The sequence below is a fragment of the Vidua macroura genome, chromosome 17 (genome assembly GCF_024509145.1).
Source record: "Vidua macroura isolate BioBank_ID:100142 chromosome 17, ASM2450914v1, whole genome shotgun sequence".
Classification (NCBI taxonomy): Eukaryota; Metazoa; Chordata; class Aves; order Passeriformes; family Viduidae; genus Vidua; species Vidua macroura.
The window spans coordinates 9,147,889-9,172,726 of NC_071587.1; the positions used below are offsets into that span (position 1 = coordinate 9,147,889).

The window sequence follows — 24,838 nt, forward strand, 5'->3', positions numbered from 1 at the left end:
TGTCCCAGACAGGCCTTTGATAATGATTTATTGAAGTTTATAAACCATGACAATCCCTGTCTTGGGGCCAGCCACTGTGTTCATCACAAACAACGTTTCCTACCCACACGGATGCTCAGGGATCCTCCAGGCTCATCCAAGGAGCAAAATCTCAGGAGATAGGATGGGGGTGGGCATGGCCAAACCTGAGGGGATTGAGAGGCCATCAGGAGTTATTTTTGGGAAGGAGAGCATTTATTAAGGCACAGCACCAACAGGCAGACAGAATTTGCCTTGGGAGATGATTTTGGCTGAGACCAAGTGATGTGGGAACCCGGAGTGAGGTATTTAGGTTTCTATTCAGCCTTGGAAGTGAGCAGCCAGGTTGCAAGTCACAGCAGGATTGCTTACATGAATAAAGATGATGGATGCTCCTGGCTAAGGGTAGCTGCCATATGACAAAGTTTTTATCCCTGGAAAAGTCATGGCTTTCTCAGCATTTTGCTTCTGATTCAATGGAGGTTTCAATTGAGCTGCAAATACTCCCATTCTGATTTTGAGGCTCTCTGAGCACTAAGAGGCATTTGCCAATCTCTGTTCCTCTTTGCTGTGGTTGCTCTTTCACCTTCAGTTATTGTCATTTCTATATGTTCCTGGCCTTTGATTTACATCAAAGTTTTAGGTACTTGAACTGCAGGGTTTTACAGAGCCCACAGCAAATGGATTTACTGGGATTGCAGCTGGATTGCACATAAGGATCAGTTTTATTTTAGCACAATTACCAATGCCTTGTTTACACCCCCAAAGTAATTTTCAAGTGTTTTAAATGTTTTAAGTTGCTTTTCATTGTGCAGCTCTTGAATGCCTGTTGTGAAATACTCCTTCTTTTCCAGCTTTGCCCCTTCTAATTAAACAAATCATTAACAGCCTTTTCCAATTCCAGGGAAAGCCATCAAAGTGGCCAACAAGCACAGTGGCTTATTACAAGCTTCTGTCACCTCCTTGTGTTGTATCCATCCAGTTACTAATTAGTGGTGCTCCATCAGAGGAACCCCAACATTTCTGAATGTCAGTGAATGTTATTTGAATATGAGTATTTCAGGAATAAATTTAGAGGCCTTTTAAAATTCTTATGTAAATGGGCATGTAGATTCCAAGGGGGTTTCTTTTGGAAGGCAAATTAGATGATTAACCTGAGAAGCTTTATGATGATTCCATCATGTGCTTTCACTGAGGAAGGGAAAAAAAAAGAAAAGAGGACAATTTTTTGTGTTTCATGCATTTTAAATATTTTTATTTCAAAGAGGGGGTTCAGTGATTCCTTTTTCTGTTGCTAACCTGAAGCACAGTGGATATGAAATCTGGATATGCAGATTCTGTGCTGGGATTTAAAAATTGTAATAAGAAGCTTGCACGGGTGTTTTAAGTCAACATAACCTTTGGATGTAAAGTCAGACTTTGGAAGTCTTTGGATTTACTGGTATTAGCAGCAGTCAGATTTGCACAGCTGAGTCTTGGCTGAGCTTAAAGGTCTCAGCAACATGTGTGAGGGATGTCAGAGCAGCAGGGGGCCTGCAGGAATGAGAGGTGAATGAGAAAATGCAATGAGGTGTCCTTCTCCAACAGGCTGGAGACAGATTTCTCCTTCCTGTCACTCTGGAGAGGAGACAGTGGTCCCAAACCACCCTGAATCCCGCCTGGAGTTTTGGGGATGCTGGCTGCTGACTCCAGCCACGCATCGGGCAGGACCTGTCTGCTCAGGAGGAGGATATTGTCTTCTCCAATGTTCCAAGCAGAACTGGCATCTTCAATGTAAAAATCATTAGATGGGACCTAATTAATGTTCCTTATTGCAAACTAACATTTCCCAGAGTCAGGCTGCAGATGTAATTTACTTTCATTAGATATGTAGCTTTAAAAATTAGATTAATCCCAACTGCTACACTATTTATTGGCTTGTTTCCCTTTCCTTAGCTATCCATTATGGTCTGAAGCTCTTTCCTGATCTGTCTGGGTAGATTAGGTGGAATTAAAGCAGAGTCCAGCTTCCTGTTCCCCACTGCCCTCCCTCTGTGACAGCTCAGAGGATACATGCCCTGATGTGCACGTACCTCTCAGCTTCCCTCTTCCACTCCTCTGTCCAAAGGGGATCTGCAGATCCCTCAAAGCCTCCCAGGAGCCAGACAGACCTGAACCCCCCAAGTGCAGTTTCCTTGCAGAAAGGTGCCATTCTCTGAGTCTCCTTTTCCAGCCCCCCAGAGGTTGGTGGGCCACACGGTCTGGCAGAGGAGCTGCATCACCGTGGAGCTATTTTGGGATGCGTATGCAGCTCATCCTGTGCTGATCCAGAGCCTGCATCCCTTTCTGGCAGGACTGCTCCTTACCTGCTGGCTGGGACAGGGAGATCCCTTACCTGCTGGGACTGAGCCAGGACAGGTTTTTGTCCCTGTGGGATTTGGCCATGGATCTCCCATGCTCTGCTGGAGAAGCTGGTGCATTCCCTGCTGCCTCCTGTGCTCGGCAGAGCTGTAATTAATGCTGGCCCTGCCAGCCTGATCTGCATCAGGTCTCCCTGGCAATGGAAGCCCTGGGGAGCCCAGAGTGGAAATTGCAGCAGCTCTGAGCTGGCCCTGGGGAGCTGAGGAGCACGGAGAGGCTGGGGATGAGGCTGCAGGGATGTGCTGGAAGGGGGAGAAGCAGCACCCAGGTGTCCAACTGCTCCAGTAGCACCTGGAGCTGCCCCAGCTTTCCCCATAACCACGGCATGCACAATCCATACTCGGGATTTGAAGTGATAAAGTAATTTCTATTCCTTATTTTCCCCCCTGTCCCATCAATATCTGTCTAGTGACAACTTAACATGCAGGAATTCTCTTTTTTTTTTTGTCGTGTGTCCCTGCCAGGACTCATGAATTGATACTGGCTTGATTCTGGATCCATCCAAGGCGAGCAAACACAGTGTGCAAGCCTGCCCTGATATTGGCATTTTGCTTTCAGCTGTTCCTCAGGCACTTTACAGTGATGTTTGGTCACAAAAATAAATACAGCTCACATTCTACTTCTTTAATCAGAAAATGTAGAATTCTCTTTTCCCTTGATCCCTTTTCATTATAGTTTGTTTGTTTGTTTTTTCCTCTTTCTTCTCTCATTGATTATTCATTTGTTTCTCACTTCAGCATAGAAGTTTGCAGCAAAATCTGGGCCATTCCAGGAGTGCAGCAACCTAGTTGCAGCTCCTTCCCTCCTGGAGTGTGAGATTCTGCTCTCCCTGTCATGGTGTGGGCAGCAGTGGGGCCCTTCTCCAGCTCCCAGGGCATGGCCCCAGCAGTCTGGAGGATGTTGGGCTGGATGGATGGAGCCCATCTGACTGCAGGGCAGGTTGTGGTGGGATTGTTTATGGCAAGGGTTTTAAAAGACCAGCCTGGGGAGAAAAGATATTGAAGTGGGACCTAGACAAGACATTGAGTGACATCGTGAGTGGGATTGCAAGTGAGGTTTTCTTACTCTCCTGAGGCTGTTTCAAGTGTCTGCACACCAAGTCTGGTGTGAGAAGGAGAAATTTGCAGTGAGAAATCAGGCAATTTTCTGCTTGATGCTGGATTCGTCTTGTGGCTGATAAAGCTCAGCCTTGGCTGAGATGGCTCTGAAGGTCCCTTACTTCCAGCAGTCCCTACCTCACCACCACGTTTCAGCCGTGGTTTGAATAAATACTGCAAATCTGCCTGTTTTTGCTCATTACTGTGACATTAATGGTCACTGCAAAGCCACAAGCGTGACCTGGCGGTGTGAAACTCCTTTTCTTTATTCACCAAAAAGCAACAGCCCCCACCAGCAGAACCAAACCTTATAAATATTCACAATGCAGGTTGTAGGAATGTGAGACAAAGTCAGACAGATGAATTATTTAATGCTCTTAAAGAATGCAGCTTTTAGTTTCTCCTTGCACTGGCCTACTTTATTGTATTAGTAAATCGATCCTGAGTAAATTAATTTCCTTGCTTTTGTTGGAGCAAGCAGCAGGCAGGGGTGGCAGCCTCCATCCTTGAGCAGATGCCAGGACACCTCGGCAGCTGCGGATTCAGGCGCTGAGTGTCAGAAGAGAGCCAAGCTCCTGTCACTCATTCTGTGCCCTTTGATTTGCAGCAGAACATCCAGCACTGGGCAGCCTTGATGGGGGCAGGCAGTGAGTGACAGGCTGGGATGGCACTGCCCAGGCTGCTCTTGGGAGGCTGCCCGTGGATGGAGATGTCAGCGCTGGGGTTTGAGCATCTCCCTGATTTTGTGGTAAATGAGACACTGGGACAGCTGATATCAAGGTTGTATCCCCACAGCTTATGGCAGGATGAGCCTGGCTCATAAAAAGAAGCTTATGGCTTCTTTTTTCCCTGAAGAGCTGGGACAGAGACCAGCTCAGCTCCCCCCCCAGTGCCAACAGCACCAAAATCACGTTCCCTTGGGCTGGATCAAACCCCTCTTCTGTCCCATGTCTGGCCACAGAAGAGCAGACTGACAGCCACCCACCTCCCAGATGCTCTAGCAAACCCAAAAAATCACCAGTCTTTCCAGGCAGTGGGGAGTTAATGTGGAGTACCTGCCTGAGAAAGCAACATTAAATCCACCCCAAAATGTCCTACTCTGGCAAGAATTGCAGCACCACTTGTGTGTGAGTTTTTGTGGATGTAAATGCATAAGTAGAGCCCATGGTGTGAGGCCATGCTCCTGCTCCTCAGCCAGTCTGCTCCCCTCTTATCCCAGTTAGAAATGTCCCTGCTCATTTGGTTGCTTTTGGATGCTGAAGGAGCTGACGCTTCCTTGGAGAAAAAAAAATGCCAGAAGTGATCAGAGCAGCCAGCTGGAAGGGGAACTGGATTGGCACTGGCCAAACTGGGGATAGTCCAGTGGGTCCATCCACACATAACTCTTCCACTTAGCAAAACTGGACACTTGTCTTACCCTTTTTACATGGTGGTGTAGCAGCTGTGCAGTAAATACTCAGAGAGAAATATATCCAAAATTGCTCTCTGAGTTAGTTGGATGAGTATGAAAATTTACTGCCATTAAGACTGACCTTTTCCCTCTCTCCCTTTTTGTGTTCCTTAGTTTTCTACTAGTGTTCTCCTGCCTGGTGCTGTCTGTCTTTTCCACCATTGATGAGTACCAGAACAGCTCAGAAGGGGCCCTTTACATCCTGGTAAGTGGGGGCTGACAGTGAGGTACTAACACAAGGTCAAAACCACAAAAAAAACCCTGAGTCAGGGGGTGCTTGAGGCAAGAATTTAAACTGTCCTTTGTGAGAAGTGGACCACTTGGGCCTGTGGGCCAGAAATGGGGAAAAAAAAAATAAAAATCTGGGGTTGCTGGATTCACCTGTGTCCTCTCCTTTTGTCTGTTTTCCTCTTCCCCATTCCTGCCCTACATCAAATCAAAAGGTGCTCCAGACTAAATAGGGCTTCACTGAGTTTGACACATGAGAAAGGTGAGACAAGGTCTCAGAGGGAAGGGAGCATGCACAGGATATTCAGGTGGAGATGGAAAGAGATGGAAAGGGATGGAAAGAGCTCACATGGCATCAAGGGATGGAGGATCTACACCATGCCTGCACCAGATCTCCCAGCACACACAGGCAACCAGCCAGTTTTCTAAGGAAAAAGCTGAAATCCCCTTTTGTCATCCTCTAGGATTATTCCCGTTCAGTGATTCCCATCTCTGCTCTTCCCTCTGCATTAACTGAGTTGAGTCCTGGAGATTGGTGCTAGGGAGACAACGAGGTGTTCATCAGTCCTGTGATGGGGGAACAAGCACAATATGAGGAGGTGTAAAACTCCAGTTCACGACTACAACGTGCAGCACCTCTCACCACGCTGGGGAGGAGGAGGGAAGACACAGAAGCAGAGATCTGATGATCTCTCAAGCCTGGGCTCTCTGTCGAGTGGTGCAGACTGCTCAGTGATGTATTTTCTGAGGTGCATTTTTCTGAGGTCGTGGGTTTGTCCTGGATTCCAGAGCGTGCTCTCCACCATCCTTTTTTCCTCACTAATGGCACTGTCCTCCTCGCAGGAAATCGTCACCATCGTGGTGTTTGGGGTGGAATACTTTGTGCGGATCTGGGCCGCCGGCTGCTGCTGCCGATACCGGGGCTGGAGGGGACGGTTGAAATTTGCCCGCAAGCCTTTCTGTGTCATTGGTAAGAGCTGAGTCCCTGCATGAGATCTCCCAATCCAGGATGGCCATTCCGAGCACTGGCTTGCATGCTGCTCCAGTGTCTTGCATGTGTTTTGGGGGTTAAACTTCAGCTGCTTCATGGTCACCTTGAGAAAGGGAAAAAAACCCCAAAGGCAGAAGTCCTAATCCATGGCCATGCTTTTTGTTATTCATCACAGGGCTCTCCCTGTTTTCTGCTGACCTGGGAGCTATCCCAGTGCCCTGCATACCTCAAGCATCGCTGACAGCTGTCCACAGCCACAGAAACAGGGTTTAGCCAGGGGAAGCTGAGCACAGGAACTGGAATCCTGCAATCCTGCGTCCAACCTCCACACCAAATTGTTCCCAAGTCATTGAGACTCCGTGTCTCACTTTGCCTTCCCTGGTGCTGATGAGCTGCCTCACAAGGGAGTTGTGAGACTTAATTAATTATTGTTTGTAAAGCACTCAGTGAGTCTCCTGTGAGAGACACAGCACATCTGGGCACAGCAGTGATATTTTCTGGGATTAGAAATGGACAGAGTGGCCGTGCCCTTCGCTATGGAGGCTGCCTTTGGGAGCTGGCAATGGTCATATGCAGGATTTCAGTTTATTCCACAGAAAAACACTCCTATAAAATTTGTGTAGCAAATCAGAGAAGAGGGAAGTTTATGGGATTTTTGATAGGTATTGAGCAAGACCTTTTTTCTTGGCCAATTTCTTGGACTTTCTTTGTCCTTAAGAACTTTAGGATTACTATGGAGGACGTATGGATTTTCATTCCCAGAGTAGATGAGGAAATTCCCTGCTCTGTGTAACAGGCAGCTATGGCTGATAAAAGAAGGGGTCTTTGGCAATGTTACACTGAATCAGATCAAAATCCATTTGCAGCATTTGACCCATTTTCTATGGGAATGATGACCATGGAGAAGGAAACCAGGATGTTCCCACAAGGTGTGCAGTGGCTGCTTTCCTCCACTTTCAGATTAGTGCTATGTCCTTCCAGCAGGGGATACAAGATGGGACCCCCATCACACACAGCCCGAGGCAGTGGCAACACCATTCCCTTTGGTGGTGATCTGGCAGTGCTTCCTCACCCTTCCCTGCCCTGTGTTCCCTCAGACATCATGGTGCTGATCGCATCCATCGCCGTGCTGGCGGCGGGGTCCCAAGGGAACGTCTTTGCCACCTCGGCACTCAGGAGTTTGAGGTTCCTGCAGATCCTGCGCATGATCCGCATGGACCGGCGCGGCGGCACCTGGAAGCTCCTGGGCTCTGTGGTCTACGCACACAGCAAGGTGAGCGAGGCCCAGGCAAGGATGTGGGGCTGCTCTTTGTGTTCTCCCCACCACAGACACTGCTTTGGTTCAGCTCTCCATCCCAAAGTTCTTCCAGACCTGGGGAGATTGGAAGGACACCGTAGGTAATACAGGAAAGCAACACAGTCGGAGACACAAGGTCTGATGGAGTGCTCCACCAGTCAAGAAGGGAAGGGAGAGAGAAATTCCAGTCATGGAACCAATCCCTGGTGTAAAGGGATCAGTTTGGGAAGAGGTTGTTGTTAATTTTTTGCTTCCTGATGCTGTATTTATGATTTTAACATTTCTCCTGCTTCCTTCACTTTCTTTTCCCCAGAGAAGCTTAGCCAGCTTCTCCAGTACTGTGTAAAAATCACAGGAAATTTGTGTGTCTCCTTTGTCCACCCTTGCACTAACCTAATCCAAAAATAATCACTCCTCTGAGTTCGCAATTAAAACTTCCCTGAGATTGGGGGATAGTCCATCCAGACCCCAACTTCACAGCTCCTCCTTTAGTGGATTGGACCGAAGAATCTCCAGAGATCTGGGGGTTCCTATTTCAGTTTCCACTCCACTTCGCTGTGTGAACTGGGGATTTATCAGAGTTTTTAAAGTCTCAGTTCCAGTTCTTGAAATAATTGAGCTCTTAACACTCCCTTCTCCATTTGCTGTGTGTGTTTGGATGATTTGGTCTTCAGGCCTGGCAGAGCCACAGTCCCATCACAGAAATTGCCATCACTGATCTCCAGCCAAACCCCCAAAACCCAAACAAGTGCAGGGAAAGTTCAGATCCAGCAGCAAGCAAGAAACTCAGCATTTGGAGACGCGCACCAGGACTGCAATTATTCTCTTCTTTCTTTTAATGATCTCACAGGAGCTGATTACTGCCTGGTATATTGGCTTCCTGTGCCTCATCCTGGCCTCTTTCCTGGTGTACTTGGCCGAGAAGGGAGAAAATGAGCACTTTGATACATACGCAGATGCACTCTGGTGGGGTCTGGTAAGTAATTTCCATAGAGCAGCTGCTGGTTATTAAAATAAAATGTCCATTAACCCTCCATCTTCTATCACTTACGTGAGGTATCGACTTAGAGAGTGCTTAGTTAACATTTTTATTAAATGGCTTCAGGCTGTTCCATTTAGCTCTTTTTCTTACATAACCCTCATAGAAATTGTTAGCGGATCATATTTCCAAATTGGCTGGAGCTGCAGGGGAACCAAGAACTGGTGTGCTCCCAGTCGTGGGATTGAGCTCTGTCGTGACAGAGGCAGGTCAGAGAGAGATCCTGCACCACTGGGTGCTTTGATCATTGTTTTGACAAGTATTGCTGCCCTTTAATTATTTAAATTGCACTTGGGGAAGGCGCTGTTGAATACGCTGAAATAAATTTCATAAAATTAATAGGGCCTAAGTAGCAGGAAGGCTCCGGTGGGGTGAGCACTCCCTGTCACATTTCTGCTGAAAGGGCAGTACTTGTGGTTTGCTGTGTGTGTGTGTGTGCATGTGAATGATGGGATTACCCCATTACCAAAGAGAGAATTAATGACATTCTAATCTTCTTGCGTTATTGTTCTTCTGCTCCATCACTAGTCTGGCCCTGATTACAAAGCATGTAAAGAAAATCCCTGACCTGATCAAATCCCAATAACAGGCTTGAGGAGGAATCAGCTGATCAAGCAGCTCCTCCATTCCAACAAAGGGAAAGAGGCAGTAAATTGCTTTTCAAGCCCCTTAGTTAGGACAGAAAAATAAAAACAAAGTGAAATTTGACGTAATGAGAAAATAACTATGAGGGGAAAGTGACAGCTCAGATTAGAGCTCAGTCTGGGGAGAACCATGGGCAGATTTATCCCTTCTGCTTCTGAGACTGTTTTGCTGCTGAGAAGTTCAGACAAAAAAATCCGAGCTTCTTTCATATAAACAGTTTTTGTCAGAGTCCAGCTCATGGATCCCATATGGGCAGATGTTGAGACATGGGACAAACCAAATTTCAGGTTCAGAAGCTCATCTCTTGGTTGATCTTAGTGTATCCAACTCTTGTTGTTGTCTATAGAAATTACAAAAATACTGTAAACCAGCTTTGCAGTGATTATGGAGAGAGGCCTTGCTCCGACTCTGAGTTTCAGTAAGGATTAGCCACGTTGATGCATTTTTTAACCACTTGGTCAAAATAGCATCTAATTGATAAGGTTTTTAATGGACCCAATTAAAAGGCGCTTTGGGATCCTACTTCCATTTGTGTAAAAGTGGTTTTTTTATTCTAAATGGAATGCATGTTTCCAATGCCACATCAGCATGGTGTCAGCTCCCATCCCTGGGGCCAGTGCTGTCCATGGAGGCTGTGTGACAGGGACAGCCTTTGGGATCAGAAGTCTCAAAGATGTTTCTAATCAGACCATCCCTCTCTGCCTTGTCCTGCCATTCCCAGGCTTTCCAAATCCTCTTGGAAGCCTTGGGGGAATAGCCAGCATTTCCCACTAGTGATGTCCGTGGACTGAAGTGGGAAAAAGTGTCTTCTCCTGCAGTTTGGAATTCAGGGGACTCTGTCTCCAACAAATTTCTCAAAATGCAGACAGCAGCTTGCCAGCTCTCTCCTGGTGCATTGCAATAACACAAAACCCATCCCTAAATGAGGCGGTGTGAAGGAGCCCTAATTCATCCTCTCAGCCTAACAGGCTGCTGTTAAATAGGGGAGTGGAGAGCAGCTGATGGGCACTGCTGGGAAGGTTGGCAATAAACAGCAGCAGATCTTTGTGCATGCAAAGAGCTTTCCTGAGCTGCCGAGAGGGAGTTTGGGGGAGAGGAGCCGTTTCGCTTCCCCTGCCGAAGGCACAACCCCTCCTGGGGGAGGTTCCGAGCTGCTGCCAGCCTCTGCACCAGATGGCAACTCTCTCTGTGACAGCAAAAGGCACCAAAACGCTCCCAACTGGTGTGAAGCAGGGCGTGAGCAGGGCAGGTGTCGGGGTGTCTCTGCATCCCCTGGAGCTGCCCATCCCTGCCCCAGGTCTCTGAGCTGCACCGTGCCTCGCACAGCTCGGGGCACGCGGTGACCTGGCTCCTCCATGTGCCACTTGGCTGCTGTGGGAGTTTGGGCTGCATTGTTTCAGTTTTAAGGCTGTCTGACCAAGGGCTGGGCACTGATCTCCTCCCTGCAGATCACTCTCACCACCATTGGCTACGGGGACAAGTACCCACAGACCTGGAACGGGCGGCTGCTGGCGGCGACCTTCACACTCATCGGTGTCTCCTTCTTCGCCCTTCCTGCTGTAAGTGGGTGCTGAGCTCACCTGAGCCTTGTCCCCAGCCCCTGGACAGCTACAGTGTGATGCATTCAGAGACCTCCTGACTGTAATGCTCTGTGGCTTCTGAGTCAGAAAGTGAGGGAGAAAAATGGAAAGCCTGTTTGAATATCCACAACTTGGGAATTGTGTACATGAGCAAATGGGATGGGAACTCTAGATTTGGCTCTGCACAAATATTTATGGAAGCAATAAAAACCATTTTTTTCCCTAGAAGACTGTTCCTTGGGGTAATTAATGGCTTTAAGATGAAAGAGGGTAGATTTAGATTGGCTATTAGGAAGAAATACTTTCCTGTGAGAGTGGTGAGACACTGGCACAGGTTGCCCAGAGAGGCTGTGGCTGCCCCATCAAGGCCAGGCTGGACAGGGCTTGGAGCAGCATGATCTAGTGGAAGGTGTCCGGTCCATGGCAGGGGGATGGAATGAGGTGAGCTTTAAGGTCCCTTCCAACCCAAACCAGTCTGTTATTCTGTGATTACACATTTCAGCAAATTTTCCCTGTCCCTTTGGCAGTGCATTTCAACGTAGTGCAGGATTGGGATTCCTATGGGGGTAATCTGCTGAATGCCAGCAGGCCAGGGTTCTTTTGTATTTTATCAGTTGGCTGGAGGTAGTTTGGGAAAGTTTGCAATTCCAGTGAGTGCCAGCAAAGTCTGCTACCCCTTGGAGAGTGTACGCCATGGCTACCGGGATGGAGGCTCTTTCCTTCCTCTATGTTTGAATCAAAAAATGAGGCAGGAAAAAACCTATGGAGGCAAAGCTAGCCACAGTTTTTAAGTGGAAGCTTAACTAAACCCCTGCTAGTGGCAAATTGTTGTTCTCTTCCCCAGGGCATCTTGGGTTCTGGATTTGCTCTGAAGGTTCAAGAGCAGCATCGACAAAAACACTTTGAGAAGAGGCGAAACCCAGCAGCGGGCCTGATCCAGGTGAGGGTCACATCCAAGGAGCCTTGTGGTGACATCATCCTGGTTTTAGGGGGCTTCATAGACTTTTAGAAGTTGGGGAGGAGACAAATGGGGCGGTGTGTGTAAGGTGTGAGACAGCAGTTGGTGACTGGTTTTGTCTGGGAATAAATGCCAGGAAATCAGCTATGGGAAAACAGCATATGTGGTAGGGAATCTAGAGAGAGAAGGGATGGAATTCAGCAAGCAGCCAGCTCAGCAAGACAAATGCATTAGGACAGTCTGTTTTCACCCTTTTTTTCTCCCCAAAGAGAATATTTATCCTGATATAAAGGTACAGTTGGGAGCATTTTCTTCACAAGAACAGATGTCCGTGCAGAAGGCCTGCCTTGTTGTATATCTTGGAGAATTGAAATTAGTCATTTTACATTCCCCTGCTCCTCTCTCTCCACATTTTTCACTTCTTAATGGGCAACAGCACCCATCCTGACCTCAGCCTGGCAGTGAATGCCTGGGACCTGCAGCATTTTTAACTGGGCTCACATGGTCAGGAGTATCACGGCAACGCCCCAAGTTCGTCACTTACCAAATCAAGGGGGAGGCAGAATGCTGGATCCATCCGTAGGACTTGGTGTTGGTTGAGCTTTATAAACCCAGGGGTGGTTCTGGCCATGCCTGGGTGCACAGTCCCACTGGGTTTTCTCCTGCACAGGCGGCTTGGAGATTTTATGCCACCAACCTGTCCCGGACAGACCTGCACTCCACCTGGCAGTACTACGAACGCACCGTCACCGTCCCCATGTACAGGTACCTCCTCCTCCAGCTTCCTCCTCCACTGCTTTCCTCGTGATGCCACTGTCTCCATAGTTATTTTTGTTATCTGAATATATAATTTTGCTTTTTTTTTTTTTTTTTTTTTTTTTTTTGTTGAAAAGTTGATTTTGAGTTCCTAAGGGCTGGTATATGCTTTTGCTTTTGGAGTTGTTTTTTTCTTTTCTTTGTATTTTTTCTTTGTATTTTTTTTCATTGTTTTTCTTTTTGACTTGATTTTAATTTCCCTGTTGCTTTGTGTTTTTTCTTTTTTTTCTTCCCATGTCTTTGTGTGTGTACATGCTCTTCTTTTCAACTTTATTTCTCCATGCCTGCTGGTAGTTGCATTGTGTTGTGACAGTTGCCGTGCCCAGGTGTGAAGACCTCCCTCCAAGCTGCCCTGGATCATAGGTAAACACCACCCTCTCCCTACCTGCAGCTCCTTGTGCCCTCTCAGGCTCTCCTTGCTGGTCCAACTGGTCTCTAATGGTCCTTCTGCCTTTCAGCATACTTCTCTCCCACCCTTGACCAGCCTGGCCCTCTCCCAGGTGCATTTTCCCTGGGTCCTCCATTCCTTTCTTTTCCTTTTTTATCTCTAAGAGGAGGAAAACTAACTCGGGATTCAGGGAGCGTTTTCCCATGTCTTGTATCTCATTTACTCATCCCAGGGTGTTGACACAAGCAGGGAATGACATTGGAACCGTGATGGATGAGGCTGCTGAGCACCAGAGTGTTTTAGCAGTACCCACCTGCCTTGCTCTACCTGCAGTAAAACCAGGCAGGTTTTTAAGGTGAAACTACACAAGTTAGAGCAGTGCTGTGGAAATTCACAGCCTTCTGGGATTTGGAGCTTTATGGAGCTGGGGACAGAGTCCCCTGCCATGCCTCCCAGCCCTCCAGGACATGGGGAAGCACTGTGTCCTTCAGGTCCCCTTTGGGCCTGGTGGCTTCCTCAGAAGCTAAAATGCACCATGTTCTATTCATTTTCAGCCCATACCTCCCTGTATCCTGGGCAGGGCCATGTGCCCCTTCCTGGTGTATTTCTAGAGGCTACCCATGACTCGCTGGGTTTGTAGAACGGTTGGATATGTTTGTTAGATGTTCCTGTAGCTCTGTGGGGTTTTGTTGGGTGTGATGGGGCTCCCTGTGCCCCATCTCCCCTCGGCCACACAGGGCTGTGGCCCAGCACTGGGCTGTGCCACTGCAGGAATAATCCCTTCCTGATTTCCCATGTTACTGGTGCCTTCTAGCCCTCAGGCAGACAGCCTGGATGTATTTCCTGGGGTAAGCTTTAGCCTGTATTTCAAACACACCAGCCAGCCTTTTAACACATCATAAAAACCTGTTGGAAGTCCCATTGCCATGGTCAGTAGGTTCTCATTGGATTAATTTCTAGTGTGTGTCTGATTGGTTGATTTTTCCCCAGAAATTTATGAACTATCTTGAAGATTTTGTCTAAAAAACCCAAAACAACAACAACCACCCAATAGAGCAGAACAAAGCTGTTTCCCAATAGCACTAAAGCCACCCATTGAAACTCTCCCTCCCAGTACCTGACCTTCTGGCTGTACCTTTGCAGCACTGCCTGGGATCAGCTACTGGAGAAGATGAGGACAGAGCTTGGCCTAAAATCCACTGCAAAATGCAGGCACTCAGGGCTTGTTTTCAGTGGACTTTGCCAAATTTTACTGCTCTTTGAAATACTGAACTTACCATGCAGCCAGACATGCAGTGACACCCTTTTGACTACCTGTTACACAACCCCCTTGTTAAACCCTGTATTTCCATGGAGCTAATATGCAGGAAGAAATCTGAGATTAAGATCTCCAGAAAAGGCTAAATAGAAACTCTGGGGAGGAGAAAGAGAAAAAAAAAAGTAGTTTGGAGAGCCTGCTTATCTTAAGTAAAAAGCCAGGACAGATTTGTAGCAGGGTTGTAGCGGTTTTGCTGGCTGCTGCTGTGAGTGCTGCTCAGCCCCACACAGCGGTGTCACCCTGGGCTCCCTTAGAAATTGGATTCTCTGGACTCTCAGCTTCTCCCTTAAATCCCAGCTCTTTGTTTGTGCTCAGATCAAGTGAACATCACCTGGGCGAGTGAGCTGTGAGTGCACCAATGGATTCAGGTCTCAATGAAATTTTTTAACCAAAAAAACAGTGAACCCCTTCTGACTATATTTTGGATGCTGTCAAATAAATTAAGTGGATTTTTTTTTTTTAAAGGGAGTAACTGTATGTTCTGGCTGCAGCTTGCATCACTCACACTGACCATCTCTCCTTGCCTCCCCACTTCCCCAAGCCAGCTGGCAGGCTCTGGCAGCCCTGTGCTGCTGCAGCCATAGCAGCACATCAAGCCCAGCAGCCCCTTAAGGCCATGGCTGCTGACATGTGGCTGCAATGCACAGTGTGGTTTGGAAGTGGGCTAGAGGAGCACAAAATCCCCTCTCCGGTGCCCAGGGATGATCTGCAGTCACCACTACCTTGGCATCCTTTCTGCTCAACACTGAGCTGCTCATTCCTCATAGCAGGAGCCTGTGCCTTCAGCTCATCTCTCTTCCCAAGGCATCTTTGGAAAGGCTTGGCTGCTTGATATGAGAAAATTGTTTCAAGTGCCTTGGAGGAGCTCACATGGCTCCAGAGCATCACTCCAATCACTGCAGTAGAGCTACTCTGATTTATTTGAGGGAAAATATGGTGGCCTCTGAGAGAATCCCAGATTTCATCTTTAAATCCAAAATGTGGCAGGACCAAATTCTGAAATATGCACAAGGCTTCTGTGTGTGCAGGTGTGGTTTGGGTTGTGATGCACGAATTGGCTTGGTGCACCCAGACATCATAAATAATCTGTTCTGCATCAGTCACTGGATTTATTGGGAAAAATCTGCTCTTATTGTCACTCATGAGAGCAGGGTCTTGATCTGAACTGCTATCATATATTGGCCTTCACTCAAAAAACCAAACCCATGGGCACATCCTGCCCATTCAGCAGCCCAGCCCAGGGTGTCCCTGGCTGGTGGGGCCAGAGGCTGTGGATGTCCCATGGTAGGTCTCTGGGAGGCCCCCACACTTTCCCTGCCCTATGGTGCCCATTTGCTCTCAGAGCAAGGTGCCAGCTGCCTGTCCCCGAGGGTGACATGGGCGTGCCATGGCTCCTGAGCCAGCCACAGCGGGAGCCAGCTCAGTCCATGCTCCTGTGCTCACCTGTGAGCCTGGCCACAGCATCTGCTCCTGGGGACACACTTCGTTCATATGCTAATTTTCTTTATTCTGTTTCTTTCCCCCTCTCCTCCACCCCAACTTCCCCCCCTGTTTTTCTTTCTCTTACCCCTTTGGTTTTCTTTGGTGAAAACACTTGAAAAGCACGCAAACGCAAACGTATGGTGCCTCCAGGTATGAAGTGCATGTGACTCTGAAAGTGTGTGTCATGTCACTCCTTGTTCTTCATTTGGGACTGTAACATGCAAAGCCTTGAATTAAAAAAAAAAAAAAAAACAAACCAAAACAACAAAACAAACAAACAAACAAACAAAAAAAAAAGACAGAAACCTTTGAAGATGAGATTTTTCCAAGGAATGAGTGAAAGCCCAAAGCAGACGCGCCCTCCTGCTGCTACAGACTAACCCCCTGCACCTCCATGTACATTTTAGCTATTGGTACACACAGATGTTGGGAAACTGCCAAAATGATGATGTCAGGAAAGAGAATGGGAGCGTGCTTGATAAGCTTGCTTTGTTAAGGATGATTTCTTGATGGTCTTTCCAACCTTCCCTGATCCATGCAACGCTTAACAAGAAAACATCCCCATTCATCTTCCATTTCCCTCTGCCCTCACTCCTGTGTGTTCCCTCTCTCCAGCCCTCTTCTCCCATCCTTCATTCTGTCATTTATCTGGCTCTGAGCTGCAGAAGTTGTGCCCACCTGGCACTGAGTTTGCTGGTGAGGTGGCACCACAGGGCACATCAGTGGCAGCACAGAATAAAACCTCCAGAGCAGCTGTGCCTGCTTTTGGGGGTAAAACCTCCAGAAGAGAAAGATCTGGGATGCTAAACTGATATGATCATTCATTTCTTTGAGTAATCCAATCTGATTTTATGGTGAAAGAAGGCTTCATCTCAGCAGGACTTTTTCATTTCAGTTTTTAGTTCCAAGACCCACCTAGAGCTAAGCAGTTATTAGCCACAGTTATTCAATCTGGGACTTAACCTTTTGGGATCAATCCAATGCAAAGTCCTGGATATGGCTGTGTAAGATTAATGATAAATAATATTATCTCAGGTTCTGCAGAAAGGAGTAGATTTGCAAATCACAGGCGTATTTTATATGAGATGGGTATCTGAAGGTGTAGTCAAGTTAATATTTTAAGATGGGGAATAAATGACTTGCATTTCAGGACTGCAGGGCAAGCTCTGTTCTTAGAGCAGTTTAAATCCTCACTAGATGCAGTAATGCCACTAGAGCTGATGTGATTTAGTGTCTGATTTTGAAACCCAGTTCCAGTTTTCACAGATGCAAGCTTTACAGCCTTAGTAAATCACACTTACTGCTCTGTGTGCTTAATTTATAGCAAATTGCATCAATGAACTGCAAGTATAATATTAAGAATGTATTTTCCTGTTGTGCTGAACAGCAGCCTGTTTTGGGAATCAGACATTTTTCTGCTACTGGGAGAGGAATAAGAATGTGCCACTTCTGTTCCATTTGTTGTAATGAAGTATTTTATAAGCTTCACAAATGTTCTCAGTCATGAAAAATAGCTTCAGTTGGAGACATAAAGTCATGGTTAGGGCAAAAATTGGCTGCTTATAGAAACTCCAGCACTGTTTGGAGGCTCATTTAGGTTCCCATCCCATTCCAGCATCCATCTCCTTGTCACTGTCTCCTTAACTGTTCATCCTGGGACTGTTCCAAAAAATCATCGTGGCGTCCGCGAGCGTGTCGTGGTGTGTCCTTGTAGCTCCCACCGTGTCGTGTGCTGCTGCCCTCCTCGTGTTGTGGGGTTCTGGTGGTGTCCTGGCCCGAGGCATGACCTCCCTAATGCTTGAAAAGTTCTCTGTGCTCCCAGGAACAGCGGATCCTCCTTTCCCTGCGGATATGGGAGCCGGCGCCTGGAGTTAGCGTGGCCTTTCTCTGTGCTGTACTGGGAGGGGTGGTGGAGGCAGCTGGGGGGACCTGCAGCAGCTCAGAAGTGTTGCTGTGGTGGGTGGCATGAGCTGTGTGTGTCCCGTGGTGTGCAGATTCCTCAGCCAGCTCCCCCTTAACTGGAACGCGCTTCCCTTGCTAACCAGTGACACACGGACCAGGAGGAGAGAGAGAAAACATGAGGAGCCCCAGCCAGAGCTTCCTTCTGCACCTGGCATGGTGGCACCTGTGTCCCCTGTGCCCTGGGCACTCACCAGGGCACGGTGCCGTGCACCCAGCATTCCGCAGCAAAGCTCAGTTTAAGAGCTGTGCAGAGTTCTGCCTTTTTTGTTTTTTAAGGTTCTGGAGAAATGGTGTGGTGCAGTAGCTGTTCCTCAAGCTGCTCTTGCAGTGACAGGTTAGGCTGAGCACTTAGTTGAGATTAAATTTCAGGTCAAGTATATGTTTTCACTCATTTTTAATAATAATTATTTAATTAAAATACTGGTTTCATTAAAATACTGTATTTTATTTCATTGAAATACATGGGCCTCCTCATGTGTACCAGGCCCATGAACCAACCACAGAAATGGTGAATTTCTGTGTTAGTTGTGTGTCTGTACTTCATCATGGAAGCATCTGTGGTGGCCCAAGAGGTGGCCACCTTCAGCACACTGCAGACCATGGGCTGATGCAAAAGAAATCATTCCTTTTGGAATCCTGAGTCCTTTGAGCTAATGAGCTCCTCAGCTGAGACTTCCACCACTGAGAGCCAGGGATTTGCAATCCCAGCTGGAGAAAATGGGGCAATTTTCCTGTGTTCTGCTGGGTAAGGACCTCCCTGAGGAATTAATTCACCAAAGAAGAGCTGTGCACCCTTCATTAGCTGCTGAGTACAACCTGTGCTGGATTTATGCACCTCTGCCAACCTGGAATGCATCTCCAAACCCAGCTGAAGGGAGGTGACAGCCCAGCACTCATGCATGCTGCACTGCATCAAGGTCAGCTTCTTCCTGATGTCTGCAATGAAGAGGATCATTAATTCAGCAGATCAGGATGTGCTTTTCTCTGGATGGAAGCGAATGGGGAGCTGAGCCAAAATTTTTCAGGCCTATTTTTATTCTTTTCTCCATACTTAGAATTGGAAAATTTTCTGATTGCCTCAATCTTGTGAACACAAAATCTCTGCTGAACCAATGTGGTTTTGAGGATAGGTTTTGTGCCTGCAGAGAGAGGCTTTTCCAGTTGAGTTGGATTTTTTTGGTTAAAGTGTGAAACTATTGGTCTCATCATGACTGAAAAAAATGCGGGCATGAATATCTCTCCCTTTATTTTAATAAAAGCCTCATTTCTTACAGTCTCCCCCTGACACCTCCATCCTATGTTTCTCTTGGTTGAAAACCTGGCTGGGAATATCAATATTAAATATTTATGGAAGAAGCCCTGGTCTCCCATGGTCTCAGGGAAGAACCCAAAAATGGATGTGGAGCTAATTCCATGGCTTTGAAGCGCAAAAGCAGGATCAGTCATAGGACATTTGTTCACTGGATTTTTCATTCTTACCAGGATTCCCATAAATAGAATTTTTTTTTTTGCTTTTAACTAAGAAGGGAACGAAGCCCTATGGTTTCTGGAAGGTGGAGACACAAGGTTTTTTGTCTCATTTTAGGACAAAATCTGACATAGAGAGTAGGGAATTGGTTAAACTTGACCCTGGAGCACACTGCTCTTTCTCCTGGGATGCTCCCAACCCCAGGTCCTTGTTTTCTCTGCTCCACAAGCTGCTCCTTCCCCTGCCTTTCCACATTCCCAAGAGCAGCAGGGTTGAGTTTTCCTGTTTTTCCCCTCTTTTCTCCATTTAGCAGTGCCAACCTGCCAGAACTACAGCTCTGCCAAAACACCACCGGGCTGCCCAGGAACCCTGGCAGCTGCTTGGTTTTGGGGAGGTTCAAAATCCAGTGGTGCAGACAAGTTTCTCTCTCTCTCTTGCTGTCACTCTCTCTCTCTTACCCCACTGCTCTGCCTTAGGACACTGTTGGAAGTAGCAGCCAAACCCCTCTCCATCCTTCCCGAGCTGTCCCCCAGCTGCAGTTGGTGGCACAAAGCTGGTTCTGGTTGAAAGGATGGGGCAGCAGGGGAAGTTGCCGAGACAGGAGGCTCTGGAATCAGCTCTGTCTGGACATTAATGCCTGTTGTTTTCTCCCTCTAGACTCATCCCTCCTCTGAACCAGCTGGAGCTCCTGAGGAATCTGAAGAGCAAGTCAGGACTGACATTCAGGTTAGCAGCAGAGTTAAGAGAGTTTGGAACGCACACACTTTGCAATATTTTTCTTTTTTTTTTTTTCCTGTTTTCTTTTTTCCTTCCTGCCTTTTGCATATGGACATCCTTGAAGATGAAAGAGGTTTGACAGCTGGTCCCACATGGGTCACTCAGTGACCTCCTCCCTGCCCCTCTCCTGTGCTCTACATGAATCCCTTCAGCCTAACTTGGCTCTGGAGCAATGTCACAGTGCTTGACTGACAACTCAAAGCCATCTCAAAGGGGCTGATGGAGGTCATGATCCCAGTTTTCCTCTGACCTTTCTGCTCCTCACCACATTCTGAGGACACTCAGGCCCATGATGTGTTAATTCATTCTCTGTTCCCTCCAGTGACAGCAGACAAGGTTGCAGCAGTGAGACATTTTTGCTAAATTAGCTGTGGAAGGGTTTACATGAATCCCCCAGAAGAGCAGGAGTCCTGCACCTTCACCCTCTGCTTGGGAGGGGTAGTTCTTGGGGTTTTTGAGCACTCAAGGCTGCCCTGTTGATGAATGGGGAGTGTGCAGACCCTGGGAGGGATGGAGAGGTGCCAGTGGGCATCAGGGCCAGGGAGGTGTGGGATGGAGCTTGCCCTGGCCTGTGTGCCTCCACAAAGAATACACCTCTGGGTCAGCCTGAAAATTTTAAAATGTGAGTATTTGAGCTAGTGACTGAGGCTGGGCTTCCAAGCTTTTCTGAGCAAGAAGCAGGGAGGGGAAAGAGATTTTTCTTAGTCTCTCCAGGCTGCTGCCTTTAGCTGAGGAAGAGGGGTCGGGCTCTGTGCAGGTCTCAGTGGTCACTGCTGAGCAGCAGCAGGGCCAGGGCTGGTGCAGCATCACACTCAGAGGGCACCTGTGTTAGGGGAGGCAGAGCTGTATCTGCTGAGAAAACATGGTCTGCTCCCTCTGTGGGGGCTGCAGGGGCAGAGCTGGTCAAGACCCCCAGTAAACACCATTCCCCAGTGTAGGAGTTGTGAATCAGAGCAGTTTTTCCTCATTGCTGGAGGGAAATACCACCACAATGCCTGGTCAGTGAAGGTGAGGGGTGCTTGTCAGTGTGGCCTTAGCATGGCTTACAGTGTCCTGGCTGCCCTTTTGTAGGCATTCAGCTCACTTTGTCCTCCATGATTTTTCAGGGCAATCCAGTTTTGGATCTCAATACGAAACTGCAAACACAGATTGTGGCGTCCCGCTCCCTCCATGTCACCTTTGCCAACTACTTTGGTAAAGTAGCTGCCAAAGACTCTGGAGGCATAAACCCCACCTGAGGTGTCAGGATGCCAGGGAAGGGGTCCATGCTCCTTCCCACCCATGTCCAATCCCAGCACCCAGCGTGAATCCGTGCATTCGGAGATCTGACATGAGCTCTGTCCCAATGGCCGGGGCGGAAAAGTGAATGCACCAAGGTCATGGGAGCCATTCAAATCCTTCCTCGTGTGCAAAACATGAGGGCAGTGCATTTCCAAAGGAAGGGGGCTGCTCTCTGAGCCCACAGAAGTCCTCCTGTGCTCACACAAATCACACGACCCTCAGGTGTCTCAGTGGTGCGTAGGCACAAGGATGGGTTGGGATGAAATCTTCAACCCTGTGCGTTGTATGTGTCTTCTCTGAGGTTGTGTGAGTCTCCAGTGATCTTCTGTCCGGGCCAGAAACTCCGGGAATTAAGTGCTCCTTTCCCTTTCTTCTGTCCACAACTTCCACTTAGTTGTATTGTTGGTATTGTCGTTTCGTTATGTTTTAACAGTGAAGCAGCAACATCTTTTGCCACCTGACACCATGCTAATGTACTATTGCTTCTGTTTAAAGGAAAGAGCAGCAGCCAGAACCATCGCCAAGGTCTGTATCACTGCCAACACACCATCCCCATGCATTCCCTGTAGATTTCTGTGTGTGTGCGTGTGTGTACCATGTCGTGGCACCATCGAGGGAAGCATTCCTAGGTATTACCGTGCTTTTCCTGTGCTGTGCAGTCCGATGTATCTTCGTGTATGCTGGACCTTAAATCATATCTTCCCTCCAGTCTGCCTTGGGCTGGAGCAAGATAGCGAGGCTGGGGGGGTGTGGAGAGTGGTGGCAGCACAGGCAGAGCTGGCAGACACTCACGGGGGTGACAGCAGGGCTTTGGTTTTTGCTTCTTTGTTTTATTTTGGTGCTGGGGTTATAGCTGAGTAACTCGGTATAACGCAGGCTCAACGTGTGCCCAGGGGCAGGTGACGCATTGCCTGTGTCTCTGTCACCCGTGCTGGGCAGAGGTGACGTGGGGAACACGAAGCCATCGCCACGTCACCCCGCTGGCAACTTCTCCTGAGCTCCTCTCGCTGCAGGGCACGGCGTGGACCTGCTGCTCCGTGGGACACAGGAGGGCTCTCTGGCACAGCAATAGTGGCATGGCAGAGACACCCTTTGTCCACCCCATTCCCTGGGGAGGAGGCACATTCCCTGCTCCATCTTCCCTCCACGCCTCGAGCCCACGGTGCAGAGCGTGCTCTGGATCGTGGCGAGCACCTTCCAAGGGCAGCCGTAAATCTCACTTGTGGTAGAGCTTTTCTCCGTTCACAACTCCCAGGGAAAGCAACAGGGCTGGTGTTTGGGATACTTTTAGGACAATCTTCATCCACTTAGAAGTATTTAATTCTGGGATTTTTTTCGTCCCGTGTTTTCCAGTTCTTTTAAAAAATAATTCTGGAACTGAATCTCTTTTTTTCCTAGGCTGATGAGACACAAACTGATGATCAGTGAAGATCATCTGCTTGGCTTTCTGATCTTCTATCTCATTCCTCAAAACACAGCTTACAGCCTAAATTTTGTAAACAATGAATGCATTTTTCAGAAGTACAGCCAGAGCCTGGCATTCTGCAGATGTACCTCTCTGCCATGCCTCTTAGCTTATAAGAGGCCAGAAGCTAATTTTTCCTTGGCATAAAAGCCAACCAAAGATATCTGGGTAGATATACTGCTGACTAAAGAGTGGAAAATTTCATCTTTCCTTCCTTCCTTCCTTCCTTCCTTCCTTCCTTCTCCCTCTCCTCAGCCCCCTTTTTTTTCCTGTCACTCATTTGAGCTTTTCTTTGCAAGCAGAACCTTTGTAGCACTCCATCTACTTTCCTGCCAAATAACCCAAATCTCCAAGATCATGTTTCAACTATCCAGATTTTGGTTTTGGTTGTTTATTTTTTTTTTTGTCCTTTTTTTTTTTTTTTTTTTGCTTAAGTGTAGCTCAAGTGAAGGCAGCCTCCATCTAGCTTTATTAAAGCAGGAAGCATTACTCAGGAACAGCTCTCTGGGAGCAGACCAAGGCTGAAATCTTGGCCACCTGCCTGTGGCATCAGAAGGGTCAGAATTTAATGCCAGGGTCTGGCTGCTCTGCTGCCCTGCCTCAGCCAGTCATAAACTTTGAATGCATCAAAGGGTAAATCCGCATTTCTTACAGTGCAATGAGACAAAATCCCTGTTCAGCCCCATCCACTCCATAGCCAAGGAAATCTGAGGTCTGACAGTCCCTTACAGGGTTATCTCAGCCAGCATCCCTGCAATCTAATCAGACTAAATAGTCTTATTTCTGAGTCACTAGCTTTATTTCTAATTTTTGAATCTCAGTCCTGTCTTGCAGGGTTCATATTTATTTACTTGAAACCTGAAGTTGAGTACAATATTTCTTCGTAGAGGTTGCAGGTTTTTCCTTGATCATTTTCCACTTTCTCAACCTTATGTCACAGAAAGAAGTAAAAATAGTCCTTCCCTGTTCTTTTTCAGAGTATTTTTTACTATTTATAGGTCCTTCATCAGAGTCATTTCCAAGTGCTGTTTCCTGCTCCTGTGGTGCATCTGTCTCTTGTGACACCGATGGGTTTTGTTGCTAAACCCCAGCCCAAGGAGGTTTTAAGCTGAGGGTCTGCAGCTGCTGTGCAGAGCTTTAGAGTTTATTCCATCTTGTTCAGTTCTGCTGCCATGGCAGCACCAAAGCTCCTTCCTTCTCTTCTATTAGGACAATACCAATTCTACCTGTTCTCACTGTCCTTTTCCTTCCATCTGATAATGCCTCAGACCTCAGGAAGTAATTTTGCATTTGGGGGCCCAAATTGCCTATTTTCCCCAATAAAATTTTCTGGGTCTTTTACATTCACATCCCAAATCTTCCACCCACTCGAATTTCCAGCAGCCTCTCGGTGATGCTCAGTGTGTCATCCTGCCCTTAGAAAAGAGAACTCATCCTGTTTCTCTGCCCACCTGACAGTTAATCACCCACTTGCTGGTGATGCTTCACTCAGGAAGCTCCTGGGGATGAATTGTCTCTCTTAGCAGACCCCGGCTCTACACCTTTACTGCTTCAGCTGGGAAAGGATTTTCCACTTTGCATTTCCATTGCTGTAAGGAAATAGTTTTACACCTGGAGGTAGCTGGATCTTCCTCCTCTTTTAATGATTTGTAGGGAGTGGCTGATTTCCTGTATTCTTCTTTCCATAACCAATACACCACAAACCCCCTGCAGCAAACGGAACAGAAAGAGCTTTTTCACTATTTTTCACCTTTTTATATTTCACTTTCGAGAAGGGTTGCTGGCATGGCACATGGGATTATGCTATGTAGGATAAACATTGTCTTGTGAGGTCAGGGAGCATCCCAAGCATTCTGCCAGAGCAGGGGGTGGCTGTTGGGGTCCTGCCCTCTGACCCCAGTGCTGCTGTAGCTGTGCTGATTTCTGCCCACACAGCACTGGGAGAGCTGCTGCCCAGGTTGGGAGGACATGAGGAGGTGATGGGGTCACCTGGAAATTCTCTTGGGTGGCTTTTGATTTAGTCTTGGCATAAAATGGGACAGCTGATCTGAGAGACAGGTTACGTCCTTTCTCTATGGTTTCTGCTTTGTATTTCCACCACGAGCTTGTCTGCATCCACATCTGAGTGCTGGGAATGCTCTGTGCTGACTTGCTTGGGGGCCAGGAGCTCACCTCCCC

The 24,838-nt window shown here is 47.7% G+C and overlaps 1 protein-coding gene across 6 annotated transcripts in view; it reads left to right on the forward strand.

Moving 5' to 3' along the window:
- Positions 1 to 24,838, forward strand: part of KCNQ2 (potassium voltage-gated channel subfamily Q member 2) — a 63,419-nt gene that overhangs the window by 17,282 nt on the left and 21,299 nt on the right. For 5 of the 6 annotated variants that reach the window (XM_053992874.1, XM_053992876.1, XM_053992875.1 and 2 more), the window contains exons 2-11: positions 5,080 to 5,170; positions 6,037 to 6,163; positions 7,282 to 7,457; positions 8,332 to 8,457; positions 10,614 to 10,724; positions 11,590 to 11,685; positions 12,374 to 12,468; positions 15,828 to 15,857; positions 19,795 to 19,863; positions 21,691 to 21,720. In XM_053992874.1, coding sequence (XP_053848849.1) covers positions 5,080 to 5,170; positions 6,037 to 6,163; positions 7,282 to 7,457; positions 8,332 to 8,457; positions 10,614 to 10,724; positions 11,590 to 11,685; positions 12,374 to 12,468; positions 15,828 to 15,857; positions 19,795 to 19,863; positions 21,691 to 21,720 — 951 coding nt within the window. The remainder of the gene's footprint in view (positions 1 to 5,079; positions 5,171 to 6,036; positions 6,164 to 7,281; positions 7,458 to 8,331; positions 8,458 to 10,613; positions 10,725 to 11,589; positions 11,686 to 12,373; positions 12,469 to 15,827; positions 15,858 to 19,794; positions 19,864 to 21,690; positions 21,721 to 24,838) is intronic. The other variant, XM_053992877.1, reaches the window with a different exon arrangement.